Source organism: Carassius auratus, chromosome 50, assembly GCF_003368295.1.
Source record: "Carassius auratus strain Wakin chromosome 50, ASM336829v1, whole genome shotgun sequence".
NCBI classification, from domain to species: domain Eukaryota; kingdom Metazoa; phylum Chordata; class Actinopteri; order Cypriniformes; family Cyprinidae; genus Carassius; species Carassius auratus.
In genome coordinates this window covers 5,164,567-5,180,055 of record NC_039292.1, presented here as the reverse complement: position 1 = coordinate 5,180,055, position 15,489 = coordinate 5,164,567, and the positions used below count along the sequence as shown (strand labels likewise).

General features: G+C 36.9%; 1 protein-coding gene across 2 annotated transcripts; it reads right to left on the bottom strand.

Annotated features, from left to right (window-relative positions):
* Positions 1-18: 18 nt before the first annotated feature.
* Positions 19-15,272, bottom strand: elmo3 (engulfment and cell motility 3). Of its 2 annotated transcripts, XM_026238720.1 has the most exons (21): positions 15,083-15,272; positions 13,303-13,404; positions 11,342-11,382; positions 11,169-11,241; positions 10,383-10,433; positions 10,033-10,202; positions 9,832-9,931; positions 9,532-9,683; positions 8,911-8,989; positions 7,716-7,766; positions 7,214-7,336; positions 7,007-7,129; positions 6,800-6,904; positions 6,585-6,693; positions 5,974-6,110; positions 3,146-3,309; positions 2,588-2,700; positions 2,380-2,484; positions 2,201-2,280; positions 1,717-1,797; positions 19-1,560 (listed from the first exon to the last, which is right to left on the bottom strand). In XM_026238720.1, the coding sequence occupies exons 2-21, from the start codon at positions 13,378-13,380 to the stop codon at positions 1,348-1,350; spliced, it is 2,148 nt and encodes a 715-aa protein (XP_026094505.1). In that variant the 5' UTR covers positions 13,381-13,404; positions 15,083-15,272; the 3' UTR covers positions 19-1,347. The 2 variants fall into 2 exon arrangements, with proteins under 2 accessions (XP_026094505.1, XP_026094506.1); XM_026238721.1 differs by lacking the exons at positions 5,974-6,110; positions 6,585-6,693; positions 6,800-6,904; ... (10 more) ...; positions 13,303-13,404; positions 15,083-15,272 and adding an exon at positions 4,557-5,489.
* Positions 15,273-15,489: the final 217 nt, after the last annotated feature.

Genomic DNA, 15,489 nt, shown 5'->3' with positions numbered 1-15,489 from the left:
ACATTAAGACTATTATAATAATATATATTCTTTTATTCCAAACAAAAGGATAAACAAATCTTCAATTAATATCACGTACCACTGTCAGCTGGTAAAATGGCTACATCATTATCAAAACCAGAAGTTTAACAAGTAAAGCTATATACAAATCAGCAAATACAGTACATGGATTGTTTTTTTGTTTTCTGCTAAATCAATGTTGTCATTAGATTTGTGAAAACCACAAAAGAACACAAGTGGATCAGTGGATTACACAAGTGTTTACAGCAAATCCTGCGTATTTTCTACACATTAAAGTTGTCAGCTACATTAATGCATTTTACAACGGCACCCCAGAAAATTGTAATTATATATTTTTGATCTTGATACAATTGTATGCATTATAAATCAACATAATATATGAAGTGCTTGTTATGTAGCGATAAAACCACATTTAGATCTTTAGCCAAAACAATAAGTGGATAAAATCCGATTCTTGATAAAATGCCACTAGATCTTTTTAAAACAGAAACATGATTATCTCCCATACAAGATACTGATGTAAAATCCTACACAGCTAGTTGTTTTAAAGAGAAACTGGCTATATCAAAACCGATTAGTTGGACCAAAAAAAGTGAAATTATGTAGATCAAGTGTGATTGTGACAAAGCTGAAAGTATCAAATCACCAATATATTAGTAGAGCGTCTCCGAACCACTTGGCCAAACTAGTCCTCTGATAACATGTAAAACATATTAAATCATCAAAACACGTTCCATATGGAGATTACTCCCACTTCAGTACCAAATTTTTTGATCACCCATGTAATCCAGCACAGACCTTTTAAGTGCACCTAATAATGCAACATCCATGCATCAGTATGAGTTTCATACTGAAACAGAAACATGAAATGCTCCAGGCACATAAATGGTCTTTCAAATCCAACTATTAATAAGCAATTGTTTTAAATGTTAAACTGTATAATATCGAACCAGATGAGTACAATTTGAGTCTCAAACACTGAAGGGAATCAATAGGGATGCCAACATTATGCATTAATGTTTATAACACATCCAAATCTTTTATTCCCTCCCAAATAAGCTGCTTGATGCCATTTAATGCCTTTCAGTACAATTTTGGTAGACGTTAAATAAGTAAAAAGGGGAAAAGTACCACAAAAAGTGTGCATTTAGACCTGAGAATTTCAGACAGGTCTATTATATGAGTTTCAAGGAAGAAAAAAATAATAATACTATCAAATGTCTCGCATTCAGGAAACGTGCATTTCTGCTCCCACTGAGTGGCCATTTCCAGTTGTTACCTGTCTTAGTAATGCAGTAGCTACCGCAGACCACCATGGGTCTTGTGTTATTGTTCAGCTTGGCTGAAGTCGTAGCAGAAGTTGAAGTTGCTGGGTGGTTTGGGGATTGGCGGTGCCGTGTCTGGGATCGGGACGTTTTCCAGATCAAGGAGGCGGAGCTTGATTTCCATAGAGAGGAGAATCTCTAGTTCGCTGCGCATGCTCTCGCTGCTCATCTCTTTACCCAAAAGCACATTGAGCCCATCCGTCCACAGACAGAACTAGAAGACAAGAACCAAAAGATGAAATTGGAGCTACTGGAACAAGGACTAATAATAGAGAATACTTGTTTTTCTCCAAGCCACTTGAACTGAGTTAACAGTACAATAACAAACGGCTCCCAGATGTTCAGTAGTGGAAAAATACATTAAACTCACATCTGTTCTGGAAGAGGCGATGAAATTCAAGCTATACTCTTCAACATCGTATGTGATGCTGAAAGCCAAGTCCAACACCTCCTGCGAAACCAACCACAAGTGTTGCGTTTTGTCATTTTGCTCAGTGTAAATAAGTAAACATGCAAAATTTGAATACTTTTTTTCTTTAATAGTTATTCCTTGCACTTAAATTAAATTATAGTAATTTACACATTATACACATTATAGTAATTTATAGTAATATTTTGATATTGCTCAGTTTCAATTTTGATGAATGCAACCTTTAAAAAAAAAAATCTTTAAATTAGTGTTTATAATGCGATACCTAAATTTACTTATAGAATTTAAAATAAATGATTTTAGTTTTTAGTGTTTTATTTTTCATTTAGATAATCATTAAATTTAAAAACACATACATGCAACTAGTAAATGTTGATTTTGAATCGTATGAACAGAAATCATTAAAAGAACATTGGCGTCATACCTTGGTCTGTTTTCCCTTGTTCTCCTTCATGTGAGGACAGTCTTTCCCAGTTACCACATTTTTGATGTCTGCGACAGGAACTGAGGGGAAATCAAAATGACATCATTTCTTTGACTAAGGTCAAGGGTTACCTACTCAACAACGTTCATTCTGCTCATTCTATTAGCAGTCAGACTGACTCTTTTCCTGAAGAGCCTCGATGGAAGGCGTTTCGGTCTCCTCTTCCACATCTCCATAGTGCAGGACTTTGTGATTAGGAGAGAGTCGACAATACCACAGCTTATCTGAAAAATAATACAAAAAAAACAAACACAAATGAATAGTACTCTCCAGACAGAAGATCATGATAAAAAATTTCTGGAGTCTAAGAGGATTTTGCCGTCTCACCTTGTCTCCGTCGGCTGCTGATTTTCCGGAAGAGCGTTCCGTGACAAAGGCGGTTCAGTCTCTGCTGTCGGATGAGCTCCAGAAGCTCCGGCTTCAGACGTTCCTTCAGCTCGCTAGACGCAAAGACAGTAAGAAAATGCATGTGATGGAGCAATATCAGAGCCACCGAGCCAGACACATCAAGTTAATGATCAGTGCCTTTGAAACACTGCCTTGTATAGCTTTGAAACCTTTCTTCGAATCATTTGTTTCAGATCAGGGATCAAACAGCAAAAAACAAACATTACTTCAGTAAAAAAAAAAAATTCAATGATTTGCCACTAGGAGGCGATGATCTCTTTCAAACTCAATCACTATGAGTTTAGATGAGACAAGTATAGATGAGAGTTGAAATATTTTCACAAAGCTTCTGAGAAGGAAACTAGCAAGTAGCTTTTAGCCAAGATGAATTAAACAAGTTCAAACTAGCAACAATATTACAGTACTAATTTTGAGAAACATGAACCATTTCGAAGCAATTAGCTCATTTGATTCAAATATTTAAAGTACAGTACTTACAGCACAGGTGGAGCAAGCGTCTCCTCCTGGTGGAGTCTTTCCGTCTGTCTCAGTTTGAGAATCTCGCTGTAGTTCAGTGCATTCACCTTATTCTTGAAGAGCTCCAGAGACGTGGGTTTGCTGGACAGAGTCCTGGTGATCTGTTCCCGGACGACCTGCATCACCTTTAGAGAAAGCACGAGATCAGATCTTGTGATTGTCTGAAAAAGTCCCACAGCGTGTCCGTCTCACTGATGACTATTCATACGGAGACCGCTTGACCTCGCTCACCCCTCAATAACATGTCTCTGGGGTTCAAGTCAAGAGAAATGGAGGCGAATTTAAAAGGGGAGATGGGGAAACCTGAATAAAACAGCGGGGGGAGGAGAAACGAACAATGAAATGATGGGTCTCTCCTGCAGTGAGCGTCCAGCGGTGACACAGACAGAACTGCACGCTCACTCAACTGGAAGAGAGTAACGGTAAACGGCTGAACACTGAAGTTAACTTTTACATGTTTTGGTCCAGAGAGATACAAAACCATATTATATAAAAGAACATTATAAAACAACATTTAAGTGTTACTCAACTCCCAACATTTTTGAAAATAGAATATTATATATATAGATAGATAGATAGATAGATAGATAGATAGATAGATAGATAGATGTATGCAATATATATTCAGTGCTCAAAAAGCATTTCTTATCATTGTTGAAAATGTGCTGCTTCATATTTTTGTGGAAACCACGATAACATTTTTGATTACCAAAACCTTTAAAAGAGCAATTTATTTGAAATAGAAACAGTTACGTCACTTTTGATCAATTGGTCCCTAGCGTATATTCGACAGACAGATATATATCGGTCAGGTTAAGTAATCAGTGATTTTCAGATTAATTCATTGTCAAAAAACACTGGACACTTGGTCAGTTAACATTTGATTGTAACTCCTTCGTCACTCGCACATTAAGAAAATATTACGTAGTAAGTATTTATTTAATTTCAGCCTTTTTGCACATGTTAACATTTAAGAAATTCCACAAAACACAATTTGCATGACTTCCAAACATTTTCTTTTTGAACTTTATTCTAGAAATATGCAATTTTAATGCCATTTTTGTTAGATTTTCTGAGATACGCACGATGTCAGAAAAAGCTTTAAAACTATTTTTAAGACTTTTAAGTTTTCCCATCACTATTATTAACCACTTCATTTTTTAAATATGCATAACATGTTCATCAACATCATGCAAAGGACAGTTCAATTAAATAAATGACAAAACTAATCCAAAATAAATGACAATACTACTACATATATACAGCCACATGACATCATCTACATCTTCCTCCATATCTTGCCTATTAAAATAAAACTAAAATATTTATTCTGTCCCATATCCTATAACACAAAGACAAACTCTCATCCTACCTCAGCTGTAGTGAAAGCAGCAGCTGCGGCCCCCTCACAACCACAGCGACACTAACTGTGTGTGTGTTTTGGTGTTTGGGTGTGTGTATGTGTTAGAGAGAGTGTATGGTCCCTCCCTCTAGTTGCCCACCAATAAACTCTCACACACATGCACATATACACACTTCACATCACAAAGGCCTCAGCAATATGATAGCAACTATAACAGTCGTTAAAGAGAAACAGCACAGTCAGGGTTCAAAGAAAGAGAGGAAAAAAGCGGTGAAGTAAGTTATTAGAAAACACACACAGTGTGACTGACTAATTTCCCTTCAGAGGCAAAACAAGAGCTCAACTTTGACTACTTTTCTCAAGTTTGACGTCAAAAAAAAATGTTGAATCGTTAAATACGTGCCAGTTTCTTAACACATTCATGTTTCCAAAAGCCACTGCAGAACAAAGACAAAAAGAGCAGGTTATACAGTAAAATTGCGAAGCTATTTTTGGGATGTGGCTTACTGCTGATGTGTATTTCTGCTAGGGAGCGGGATTCCTTTTGTTCTTCTAATACCCCTTTATAAAGTCCCTGGCCACGAGGTTGGTGTGGTGGGGTGGGGGGTAATCAGCCAAAACAAAAGACAGGCTGGTCAGCTGGACACTCGCTCCATCCCAAAGGTCACAAAGGTCACGAGGTTTACGGCCTGAAAGCGTTTATTAAGCAGAGGTCTGTTTTGTTCCACTGCTGAATAGTTTCGGCTGCAGTAAGGACGCTTTCTTTATCATCAGAAACGGAGAATGTTGATCTGCACAAAAGCACTTAAAGAAGCCGTCTGTCTCTTTTGTCGAGGAGCAGCATGCTTGTCATTCCACTAGCTTGACGTTTCTCAGACACATCCAGATGAACCGATCAATATCCATTTGTTCTAGAAACTCTAAATCACTGCTGCAGCTGGACACTTCTCAGATACGTCTGGGGTGTGATTCAATTGATAAGTAAAGCTTTCAAGAAATGAGAAATACACTTTCTAAATAATAGGCAATAAAACGTGACGGGTTCCTCATGACTTATTTGAGTCTTTAAAACCAACATGAAACAGCATTCACAGCGCATTTTATGTTCATAATGTCATTGATTTTATTTCAGAATTTGCTCCTTTGTAAAGCTTTACTTCAGTCATGATAATCTGACAAATCATCCAACACAGCTGCCTTTAATAAGAATATCACGTATCTAATTCAGTCAATATTTCTGATAAATACTTTTTCGTGTGTCTAATATTTGTATTTGGTTTTATTTCAATTAACACGATTAATGATTGATTGCAATCATTTTAGTCGGCAGTAACACTGGTCAGAACTTGGAAATCCTGACCAACACGATGAAAGGAAAGAGGATGTGAATAAGTCCCTATCAGAGATGGTGGAGGTGATGAGCTACCTTATCAAAGTCTTCCTGCGTGGCTCTCATCTCCTTCCATGTCTTGTTGAGGAGCTGAATGCAGATGCAGAAAAGCTCGTCCAGCAGTCGGTCCTGAGCAAAGAAGATGGGATGATAGTCCGAGCCGGTCTCGGAGGCTGAGGAAAAGACACGGGTGAAATGAGTATATGAAAACATAAATGTATGTGTAGATATTAGATTAGATTCAAATTTATTGTCATTATGCAGAGTACAAGTACAGAGCTAATGAAATGCAGTTTTTTATATATATATAATTACATAGGGACATAAGTGAGAACAGTATGATAAGTTAATAAATAAATAATATTATCCACCTATAAATCAATAGGTTTTTCACATTTGGAAATACTCAGGATGAGCCTTAATAGACATCTTTAAATTGAAGCAAACCAAAGTACTGTGAGGAATAGAAGTATAATGTATCTGAATGTTGATCTGAAAACTTGCTTTTACAAAACAATTCCATTGTGCACCATTTTAAGTGATGAAAAGTCATATCAAGACAACATTTTCCCCCATCAGGACATAACCTAAGCTATAAAATCGTCTGATCATAGCCACCATCTCCAGTGCTGTGTCAGTTCACTCACGGGGTTCTCCGATGCGCAAGATCTCGCACAAGATGAGAGTGAGCTGAATGCTGCTGCGGGCAAACGGACACTCGTGTTTGTCCTCTCTGCTGCTGTTCTCCAGCACAAACTGAGACAGTGAGACTAAGACTTATGGGCTGATACACACTTATACAGTGGCAACAAAAAGGATTTTTCTGCATTACATAACAACAAATCCATGTGGGCTGACTCACCCTGCTGTATGCGTCAGGGTAACGAGAAGCAAAATACGCCATAGTGTCCAACGCCAGGAGACCCGGAGGACACCGGCACAGGTCCAGACCAGGATTACTGTTATTCTGACCCACACAAACACAGGAAACACCTTTAAATTGAAGCTTTGAGGTTTGTCGTGGTGCAGTATTCACATTTTCACTCTAAAACATTTTTGTAGCACTCACCGAGAAGCCTAGTTTCTTAAACTCTTTAGCGCAGAGGGAACGTCTACGGTCGTTACTCAGACCGCTCTCACTTTCCGTCTCAAACGCGGCCTGTCTGAGCCCGTGAAGCATGTCCCTCTGCTCCTGAAGGACACCAGAGAAATGTGTGTGAGAAATAAAGGTGCGCGAAGCAAATCAATTGAAGATGTAGAATGAAACTTAGTAAACCTGGTTGTAGGAGTCCAGAGGCGTCCTCATACGGGCCTCCAGGTGGTTCAGACGGACCGTCTGCAGCACATAGAGGTAGTGGGCCATCTCATCTCCAACCGAACTAGAACTGTGGATGATGTTCTGCAAAAAGCATCAGTTATGTTAATACATTTAATGTTAATCGTGATTGTGATGCAATGGGAAATGTTCTCTGTATCAGAATAAAGCATCAGAATCAGAAAGAGCTTTATTACCAAGTGTGCTTACACACACACACACACACAGAAGGAATTTTTGATTTCAGGAGCTTCCAGTACAGAAAGTACAAACATATTGCAGACATACATATCATTTAAGGTATTAAAACACTAATAATAAAGAGAATAGACAATGAATTATAAATATAGTAATAAAATATGGAGAAAAAGAAAAAATTGTGAATGTTGATATGTGCTTTTTACAATGTACAGTGTTATGTGAAGTATTGTATAAATAACCGAGAGGTTCAAAACCTTCTCACCTTGTGAATATACTGGCGCAGGTTCCTTTTCTCTAAAAATTCGAAGAGCTCCTGAAACGATTTCAAGTTTAAAATCAGAAACAATTAAAATAAGGTTTTTTTTCCTGAGTCAAAGAATCAATGACCTGCACATGGAGAACAAACTGAAAAAATATTTTCCAACTATAAATGCTTACACAAAAATATACACTACTGTTCAATAGGGGTGTAACGGTACGTGTATTCGTACCGGACCGTTTCGGTACAGGGCTTTGCGTAACATAGGTACATTTTTGTGTTTCCAAACGAACATATTAAGTGGCGGAAGTCTCCGCGTTCAGCACAAATCCTGCCCTGCAGGTGATTAAAAAAAAAAAAAAAATGTAATTTTAAAGGCATCACGCGAGTGTGAACATCACTACAACTAGGAAAAAAACGACCATGATTCAAATGCAGCTCCCGTCGGCATTTAAACAGACCTTTGCTCTTAATTCTGATCAGGCCAACGCTATAACGAAATCTGAGCAGGCCTAAAAACTGAAACTGTTCATGCTGCACTTTACACTTTGGAAAAGTTATATATATATATTTTTTTATGAGCAGGCCTTCAAGCTGGGATTGGTAATGCTGCACTGTAATCATAGTTATTTATTTATATTTTTCATTATATTTTATTATGTGATATTGGTTTGAGACAGAGTATTTTATTTAGTGTAGAACTTAACAGCAGTATTTTATTTCTTATACTTTTTTATTATATATATATATATATATATATATATATATATATATATATTTATTTATTTTTTTTCTTTTTTTTAAAGTGTTTAAAAGTGTAAACAAATTGTAAAAAAAAAAAAAAGTTTATAGTAATAAACAACCTGCAGTTCATTGTTTGCATTTCTTTCCCTTACTGTACCGAAAATGAACCGAACCGTGATTTTTGCGTACCGTTACACCCCTACGGTTCAAACATTTGTGGTCTGTAAGATACTTTATTATTAAGATTTAAACCAACTATTATCTATTTTAATATCTTTACAAATGTAATTTATTTCGGTGATGGCGAAATTGAATCATCTAATATTAATTGTGCACTAGGAAAATAGTTCTCAATCACCAATATTTAGCCTTTAACTAAAAGGAACTTATTTTGCTTGCACTATTGATATCCCAAAAGACAGAAATACAAAACAAAAACCTCTCATCCTCTCACCTGTCTGTCTGCCTCACCGCCAGCCTGCAGCATCGCCATCAGCAGAGCCATGGCCTTAGTCTGCAGCTGCTGGTTCGTTCTACACTCCATTCAGACGATCGAAAAAAGCAGGGAAAATTAAAAGCATAAAAATCCAACACATTCTTATCTTAAGCATGATTAATATCTACGTGATGAGTTCAACCAAAAGGTATTTTCAGAAAGAGGAAGAAACGTTCACTTGCATGACAAGGGAAGTAACATTTTTGTTTGTGTCTAAAGCCGAAAAGAGGACAATGACGCCCTCTAGAAACAAATCTCTTAAAATGCACTTTGAATTTAATGTAGCTGCTAAGTAATATGAATGTAATGATAATAATACATACATAGCAGTTGATATTCAAATTACCTCTAAAAATGTACCATTATTACGGTTGTATTAAGCAATGAGAACCAGTATTAAACATCTACCTTTGAAACTGTTAGTCAGTGTTTTCAGTATAAATGAACCTCAATATAGAATCATTATCGTCTCTATTGTTATCTATGTGGAGTCTTTCACAGCTTCGATTATCGTAGCTCTTCTCTCACACCCATCAAGTAAACAAACAGCCGATTGATCAAGAACCCTTCTGTACTTACACCTGCAGATGGGAAATGAGCCTCTCGAGGGTGATTTCTTGTTTGACCACATGAAACAGACTATTGCTGCTGAGCACCATGCTCTCCAGGATCGCCAGGGACACCTGCTGGATAGACGCGTCCAGAACCTTTGCATTCACAAAACTGGCGATCTGTAAAAATTGAATAGATTAAAAAAAATTTAATAAATGATACTAGGATTTTATTGAGGTAGTTAATGGTCTCTTATTAGCGAGAATTGTTTACTGATAGCCGGATGAATTGTTGCAGTGTTCGTACTGTATTATGGCGCTTTAGTACCTTTTTGATAAAGACACTGGACAGATTCTCCCAGGACACAATCCCATGATCCATGAGCTCCATGAAAGCACTGAGAGTGTGTGTCATTATCAGAGGAGCCCTGGAGAAAAAAATAAAAATAAAAATCATACTTTCACTGGTTTAATCTCAACTTTGGACAGCAATGAAACACTGGAAGACAGAGAAAAGACAGAAACTGACTCGTGAGCGTCCTCCACTATTTTGACGAGCAGGGAATGCCCATCGCGGCTGATGAACTCTTGAGCGAATGTGATGTCGGTGGAAACATCGGCCAGCAGCTTCAGAGAGTCACAGCGCACGCCCGAGTCTGAGCTCTGAATGCCTTTATACAGATCTTCAGCACAACGGCCCTGACAAACACACTCTTTTAAATCACCGAGCAAGAAAACATGACCATTACATGGTTCTGTGGTTGACTAAGACTGAATGATCGGATGTGTTTAGATACACTACACATGTTAAATACAGTCGCTGTCAAACTCCGGAAGCAAAATGACCATTTTGTGCACATGGGGTTGCGTGACACTCACTGGTGCTTTGGTTAAACGCAGGATGCTGCCATTTTTGATGTCTAGGCGGTTCTGAAACAAAAGTCATTAGGCCAACAGTCAGTATAAAGGAAGTGATATTAATCATATCCGACATCATTATCACTGACACAAATGTGTGTAATAAAAAGACAGACAGACAGCAGGAAACCAAAAAACCTCAGAAAGACATAGAGAGATAGATACAGATAAGGGCAGAATGGCCAAAAAAATACATGAAGAAGAGAAAGAAAACAGTCAAGACAGTCACAGTCTTAAGTACAGTGTTGATTAAATATGGAAGAGGATTCACGTTGTGTTGTTTTTGTCTGTAGTAATGCGTCATTATTCTAGTTTATTTTTAAACTTTCAGAGTGAGCGTCTGGAAATCTGCTACAGACGCTGCTCGATGATGCTGGCACTCGAAGGGGTCTATTTAGGGTGCCCAAAAGCCCATTTGGAGCACAGCCCAAGGTTTGGTGGTTTGTGTGCACAACCGTAATTCAAGACTTTGCCTCTACTCATCTGGGAACTCACAATCTCCACACTCTCACTTCATTCACACACACATCTGATGATACAGATGAATGATATTACACACTTTCATCAGCTCTCACAGACACACCCCCAGGATGCAGAAGGACAGAAACAGACAAACACAACCACAACATAAAGTCCATGTCTGACCTCTCCCAAGATCAACAACAAATAAAGTGAAGCACACAGTACTGGATTAAAATCTCCACACACACACATATTTATACTCTCAAGATGATGGAAATGACCTACGGATTCAGTGATGTACGTCTGGATCCCATCTGCATACTGCAAAGCATAGTTGTCAGGACCCGGAAGATTCCACCTTCAAAAATAATACAACAGGTATTTTACATCATGGAAAAATATACATGGACATTTGAGCAATGGAAAAACACACAAACACCTCAAAAATACACACTCACTTGTCGCAAACCTCTTTTATGACAGCGGTGAGGGGCTTTTTCTGAAATAAGAGAAAATTAAGAAATGTATTCAGTGTACACTAGCTAACATGACAAAAAGGTGATGCTTTTTCTTTGTCTATCTATTCATCTATTCAAAAACACATAAAAAATGCAGTTCACATATCCTTGATGATGAGCATATTTTTAATTTCTGGGGGAAAAATTTTTTTTGTCACTATTTATTAAAATTCTTATTCAAATGACAAAACAGGAGATGACATCGGGATGAAGGTATGCGGGTCAATAAGTCTTTTAAAATGTTTTTAATCCAAGGTGTAAATGTGTCATGTGTGGTGTGGCTCCCTGAACCCTAATGATATTTATGTATTATTAATAAATTTCACATTACCGGAATTATTCATTCAAATGCATTTTACTGTTAAACTTTAGAAAATAACAACGAAGACGTGAATGCTCACTATTTCGTCTCAAAGCATTACAAACATAACAAAACAAGTGACAATTTAAGAAGGGAAAAGCTTCTACCAAGTCAACATCTGAAATATCTCATAATTTGTGGCAGTTCCTGTGGCTCATCGATCAGACATTTCGGTGTTCCGCGGTAGACCAATCAGTGGCCTATAATTTGTGGTCCAGGAAATGCAGAAGGATAGGTTACTGGGGGTTTGAGGTTTTTCTAACTAATCCTTATGTACCAATCAGAGTCGAGCAACAGGTTCATTCATATTTCAACCTAGTTGTCTCATGGTTTAGAAAACCCAAAGGAGAGCTTCTTTGACATTGGCGGGTCTTTAAGACAATAACTTATTCTGTTAGGACGTCCCAAACAATGAGATCAAAGCCTCTGAAGATAGCGAATGTATTCGGCATTTCTCCTTTTGTTTCAAGAAGGTAGACACCATATGAGCCTTTTCAAAACAACTGAGAATAAACTAACTGGTTATGATTTGTAAGAAGCAGAAAGTCTTTGATATTACAGACAAAATAAATTTTAATTACAAATATGTAATAATACAATCGTTTTTTTTCTTCCATTTTGCTAATTAGAATTAAATAATAAGGAAGTTTAGTAAATACAGTAACCATTTTGTATTTCCCAATGTTTTCCCAAAAACAACTTTAAAACAAAATCTTAAAATAAGACAAAACGTTTTTTTGACAGACCATTTAAAAATAATTATGCTACTAAAAATGGCAATTCAAACAAAATGAAAGACTATTCATAATTTAGCGCCATGGCTATTTTCATAGCAAAAATAGAAGAAAAAAAAATAGAAGAAAAAAAATAAATTAATAAATATAGTACATTAAACAATATATAAAAAGGAAATATAAAATAAGTAATAAAAATATAAAATAAAATATAAAATTTGGTCTGTAAAACTAAAATTTTAAACTAAATCTCGCTTCATTTAAAACGGAATCCTGGAGTTCAAGACATCTCAGTCCAAATAAAAATTATTAATAAATAATAATAATAATATAATTATATATTTATATATATTATATTCATTTCAGAAATTATTTTATCTATAGCCTAAATATATACTTATTACTTCAGAACATAGTAATGCTCTTTTAAAAGATACATGTTTATATTTATCTATCTATATCTATGTTTTTCTCAAGTTTAATATATAATTTATTACTAATTACTGAGGACAGGTTATTAAAGGAGTATGAATTGGAATATGGTGTCATAATTCTCATACAATACAGAGAAAATCAAACGAAATGATCACTATTATTCTTGGACACAATTGTATCTCTGATTTCAAATATCACAGTGAAAGCGGTTATAACAAAACTTATCCCTTGCTATTTACACTTTCCACATGTTTTGCACTTGTAAGCTAGAATGAATAACCCAAGTTTCTCGTAACTCAAAGTTTCGCTCTGTTGCATGCACACTGGTCAACATCCCTTTTATGACAGGAAGTGCACAGCGAAGGCCTCACCTGGTCTAGCTGGATGAGCTGTGGGTATGCCCCTGGCATCTGAATGGCAATCTTTACTATATCCTTTTGCTGAGGCATGTTGAAAAATGTACGTCTACAACCCTGAAAGAGAAGGGGGGGGGGGGATAAGGAAATAAACACTAAAAGCAAGTATTCAAACAATGGATACAAACACATACTATCCAGGGTTTAATAGTGTATCCATTTCATTTCAAAGTGTATGAGCAACTATGCCAAATACAAGTACTCAGATATATTTCAAAGCATACTGAAATGTCACCAAGGTGAAGAGTGGACAAGCGCTAGGACGATAAATGCGTCACTGATTCTATTTCCAGGGTGACTGTGGGTAACTGTGGGTGTTGTGTGTTTACAGTCTTCCTCTTTTAAAAGAGAACTTGTGCATCTCTCGCAGGTTGTGCTTTAAGTTACATTAAGTCAGCGTGCTGGGATTAATAGTAGTGAGTGCTAATGGTGAGTGCGAATTGTTCATTTTTGGGTGAACGTACCACAGTTAATTTGTACACTTTCATATAGTAAACAGTGGTAAACAAAATTGTAAAGTGCTTAAAATTGAAGTGTGTCATTTCAGTGTGTGATTGCATGCAATATGCATCAGATAGCCAGTGTACAGACTGTGGGCGGCCCATGAGTGTGCCATCTGTGGCTGAAACTATAGGTTCTACTTCTATATGCACATCTACACAGCTGCTGCTATATCAAGAAGCCTCAGCCCAATTGTTTAACAGACTCGACTACTTTCATGTGTGTCCTCCTCGGAAGACTTTGCATTGGAAAGAGTTTTTTTTTTTTTTTTTTTACCTTGGACAATAAAAGACACAAAATGGACCCATAACCAAATTTCAGCTAAAACTTCAATCATAACTCTGTGAGTTATACCGATTATTCTCAGAAAGTTAACTAATCTAAACCACGTGATTAAAGACCTCCACATATCACTGAGCTTTTCAAGCGGATTAAATGACTCGTAAGACAGCCTTCCATAAGGCTTTGGGTAAGAGCTCCTGACACAGACTGAATGTTTGTGTTTCCCAGACTCCATTCCCAGCATGCCTCAGCACGCTCAGAGAGAAGTTGTGACAGCCTTCCTGCAAGTGCATTTTTTTATTTCATTTTTTTTATTTTTTTGAGGGGTTGAGAAATAGCTACAACAAGAAAGAAACTGTCAAAAAGAGTTAAACCAACTACTTTAGAGCCCACTGACAGCATTCCCAACTGATCCCTGGCCTTTGAGTCTGATCTTCAGTGGGAGTGAATGAAGAAATCAGGCTGCCTGGAATTTCATCTGTACCACCCTCTGACAGACCAGCAGCCTCCAAAGCAGACATCACACACTCTTTCTGCAAAGTTTCACTGGATTTCTCAATCAAATCCTCCTTTGGCAAATCCAAAAATGCTAGAAAGATTATTAGTTCCATGTCTGAAGATTATTTATTTAATTCACTCATAACTGACGTCAGATACAAAAGATTTAAAGGGGGAAAAAAAGTCAATTAAGAATTATTTGCAAATAAACCCGACAGAGCATTTAGATAGAAACGATATGGAACGCAGTGTTTTACAGCCTAAAGTACCAACCGAAACAAACTTGCGTTTGAAGCTTCGTTGTTCTATTCATAACAGTTCAATGAGTTTCCAATACAAAAAGATTAGGTGAATGTAAACATGTACACGTTTAAATCGGTTTTGACCTTTTTTCACGTTTGAGAGAACTAACAGCTAAAGTGTTTCGAACAAAAGTTATTTCCTTTCGTCTTACCTGTGGGAAAACAGGAACGAAATCACATTCTTTGAGATCGCGCGGCGGCGGAGCGGATTAACATTCGCTTTGTTCGCGCGAAACGGCGACAGTGATTTGATTCTTTTCGAACGATCGGCTGTTACATTTCGTCCAAAGTTTTCGGAGAGTTCTAATTGACCACATTCACAGTTCCGGGTTGACTATGTCCCTCCCGCCCCCTGGAGGAGGGAGCGATGACCCGATTCTCTCCAAAAGTTTATGGGAATTTTTTTTTGAGGGACCCAGAGGGAGAGGGGAGTCAGTGTATTTTCATAGATTAATATCCTTTAGTATACACAACAGTATCTAATAATTTATGTAAAATGGTTTATTGATCATTTAATTATTATATAATTATATATTGATGCAGTTTTATTCGTTTTTTT

Excerpts from the sequence above, each read along its gene's own strand:
- elmo3 (XM_026238720.1), bottom strand. The coding sequence starts at position 13,380 with ATGCCTCAGCAAAAGGATATAGTAAAGATTGCCATTCAGATGCCAGGG. Across the intron at positions 11,242-11,341 it reads ATAAAAGAGGTTTGCGACAA|GTGGAATCTTCCGGGTCCTG; the intron begins GTGAGTGTGTAT and ends TTATTTTTGAAG. Across the intron at positions 10,203-10,382 it reads TGCGTTTAACCAAAGCACCA|GGCCGTTGTGCTGAAGATCT; the intron begins GTGAGTGTCACG and ends TGTGTTTGTCAG.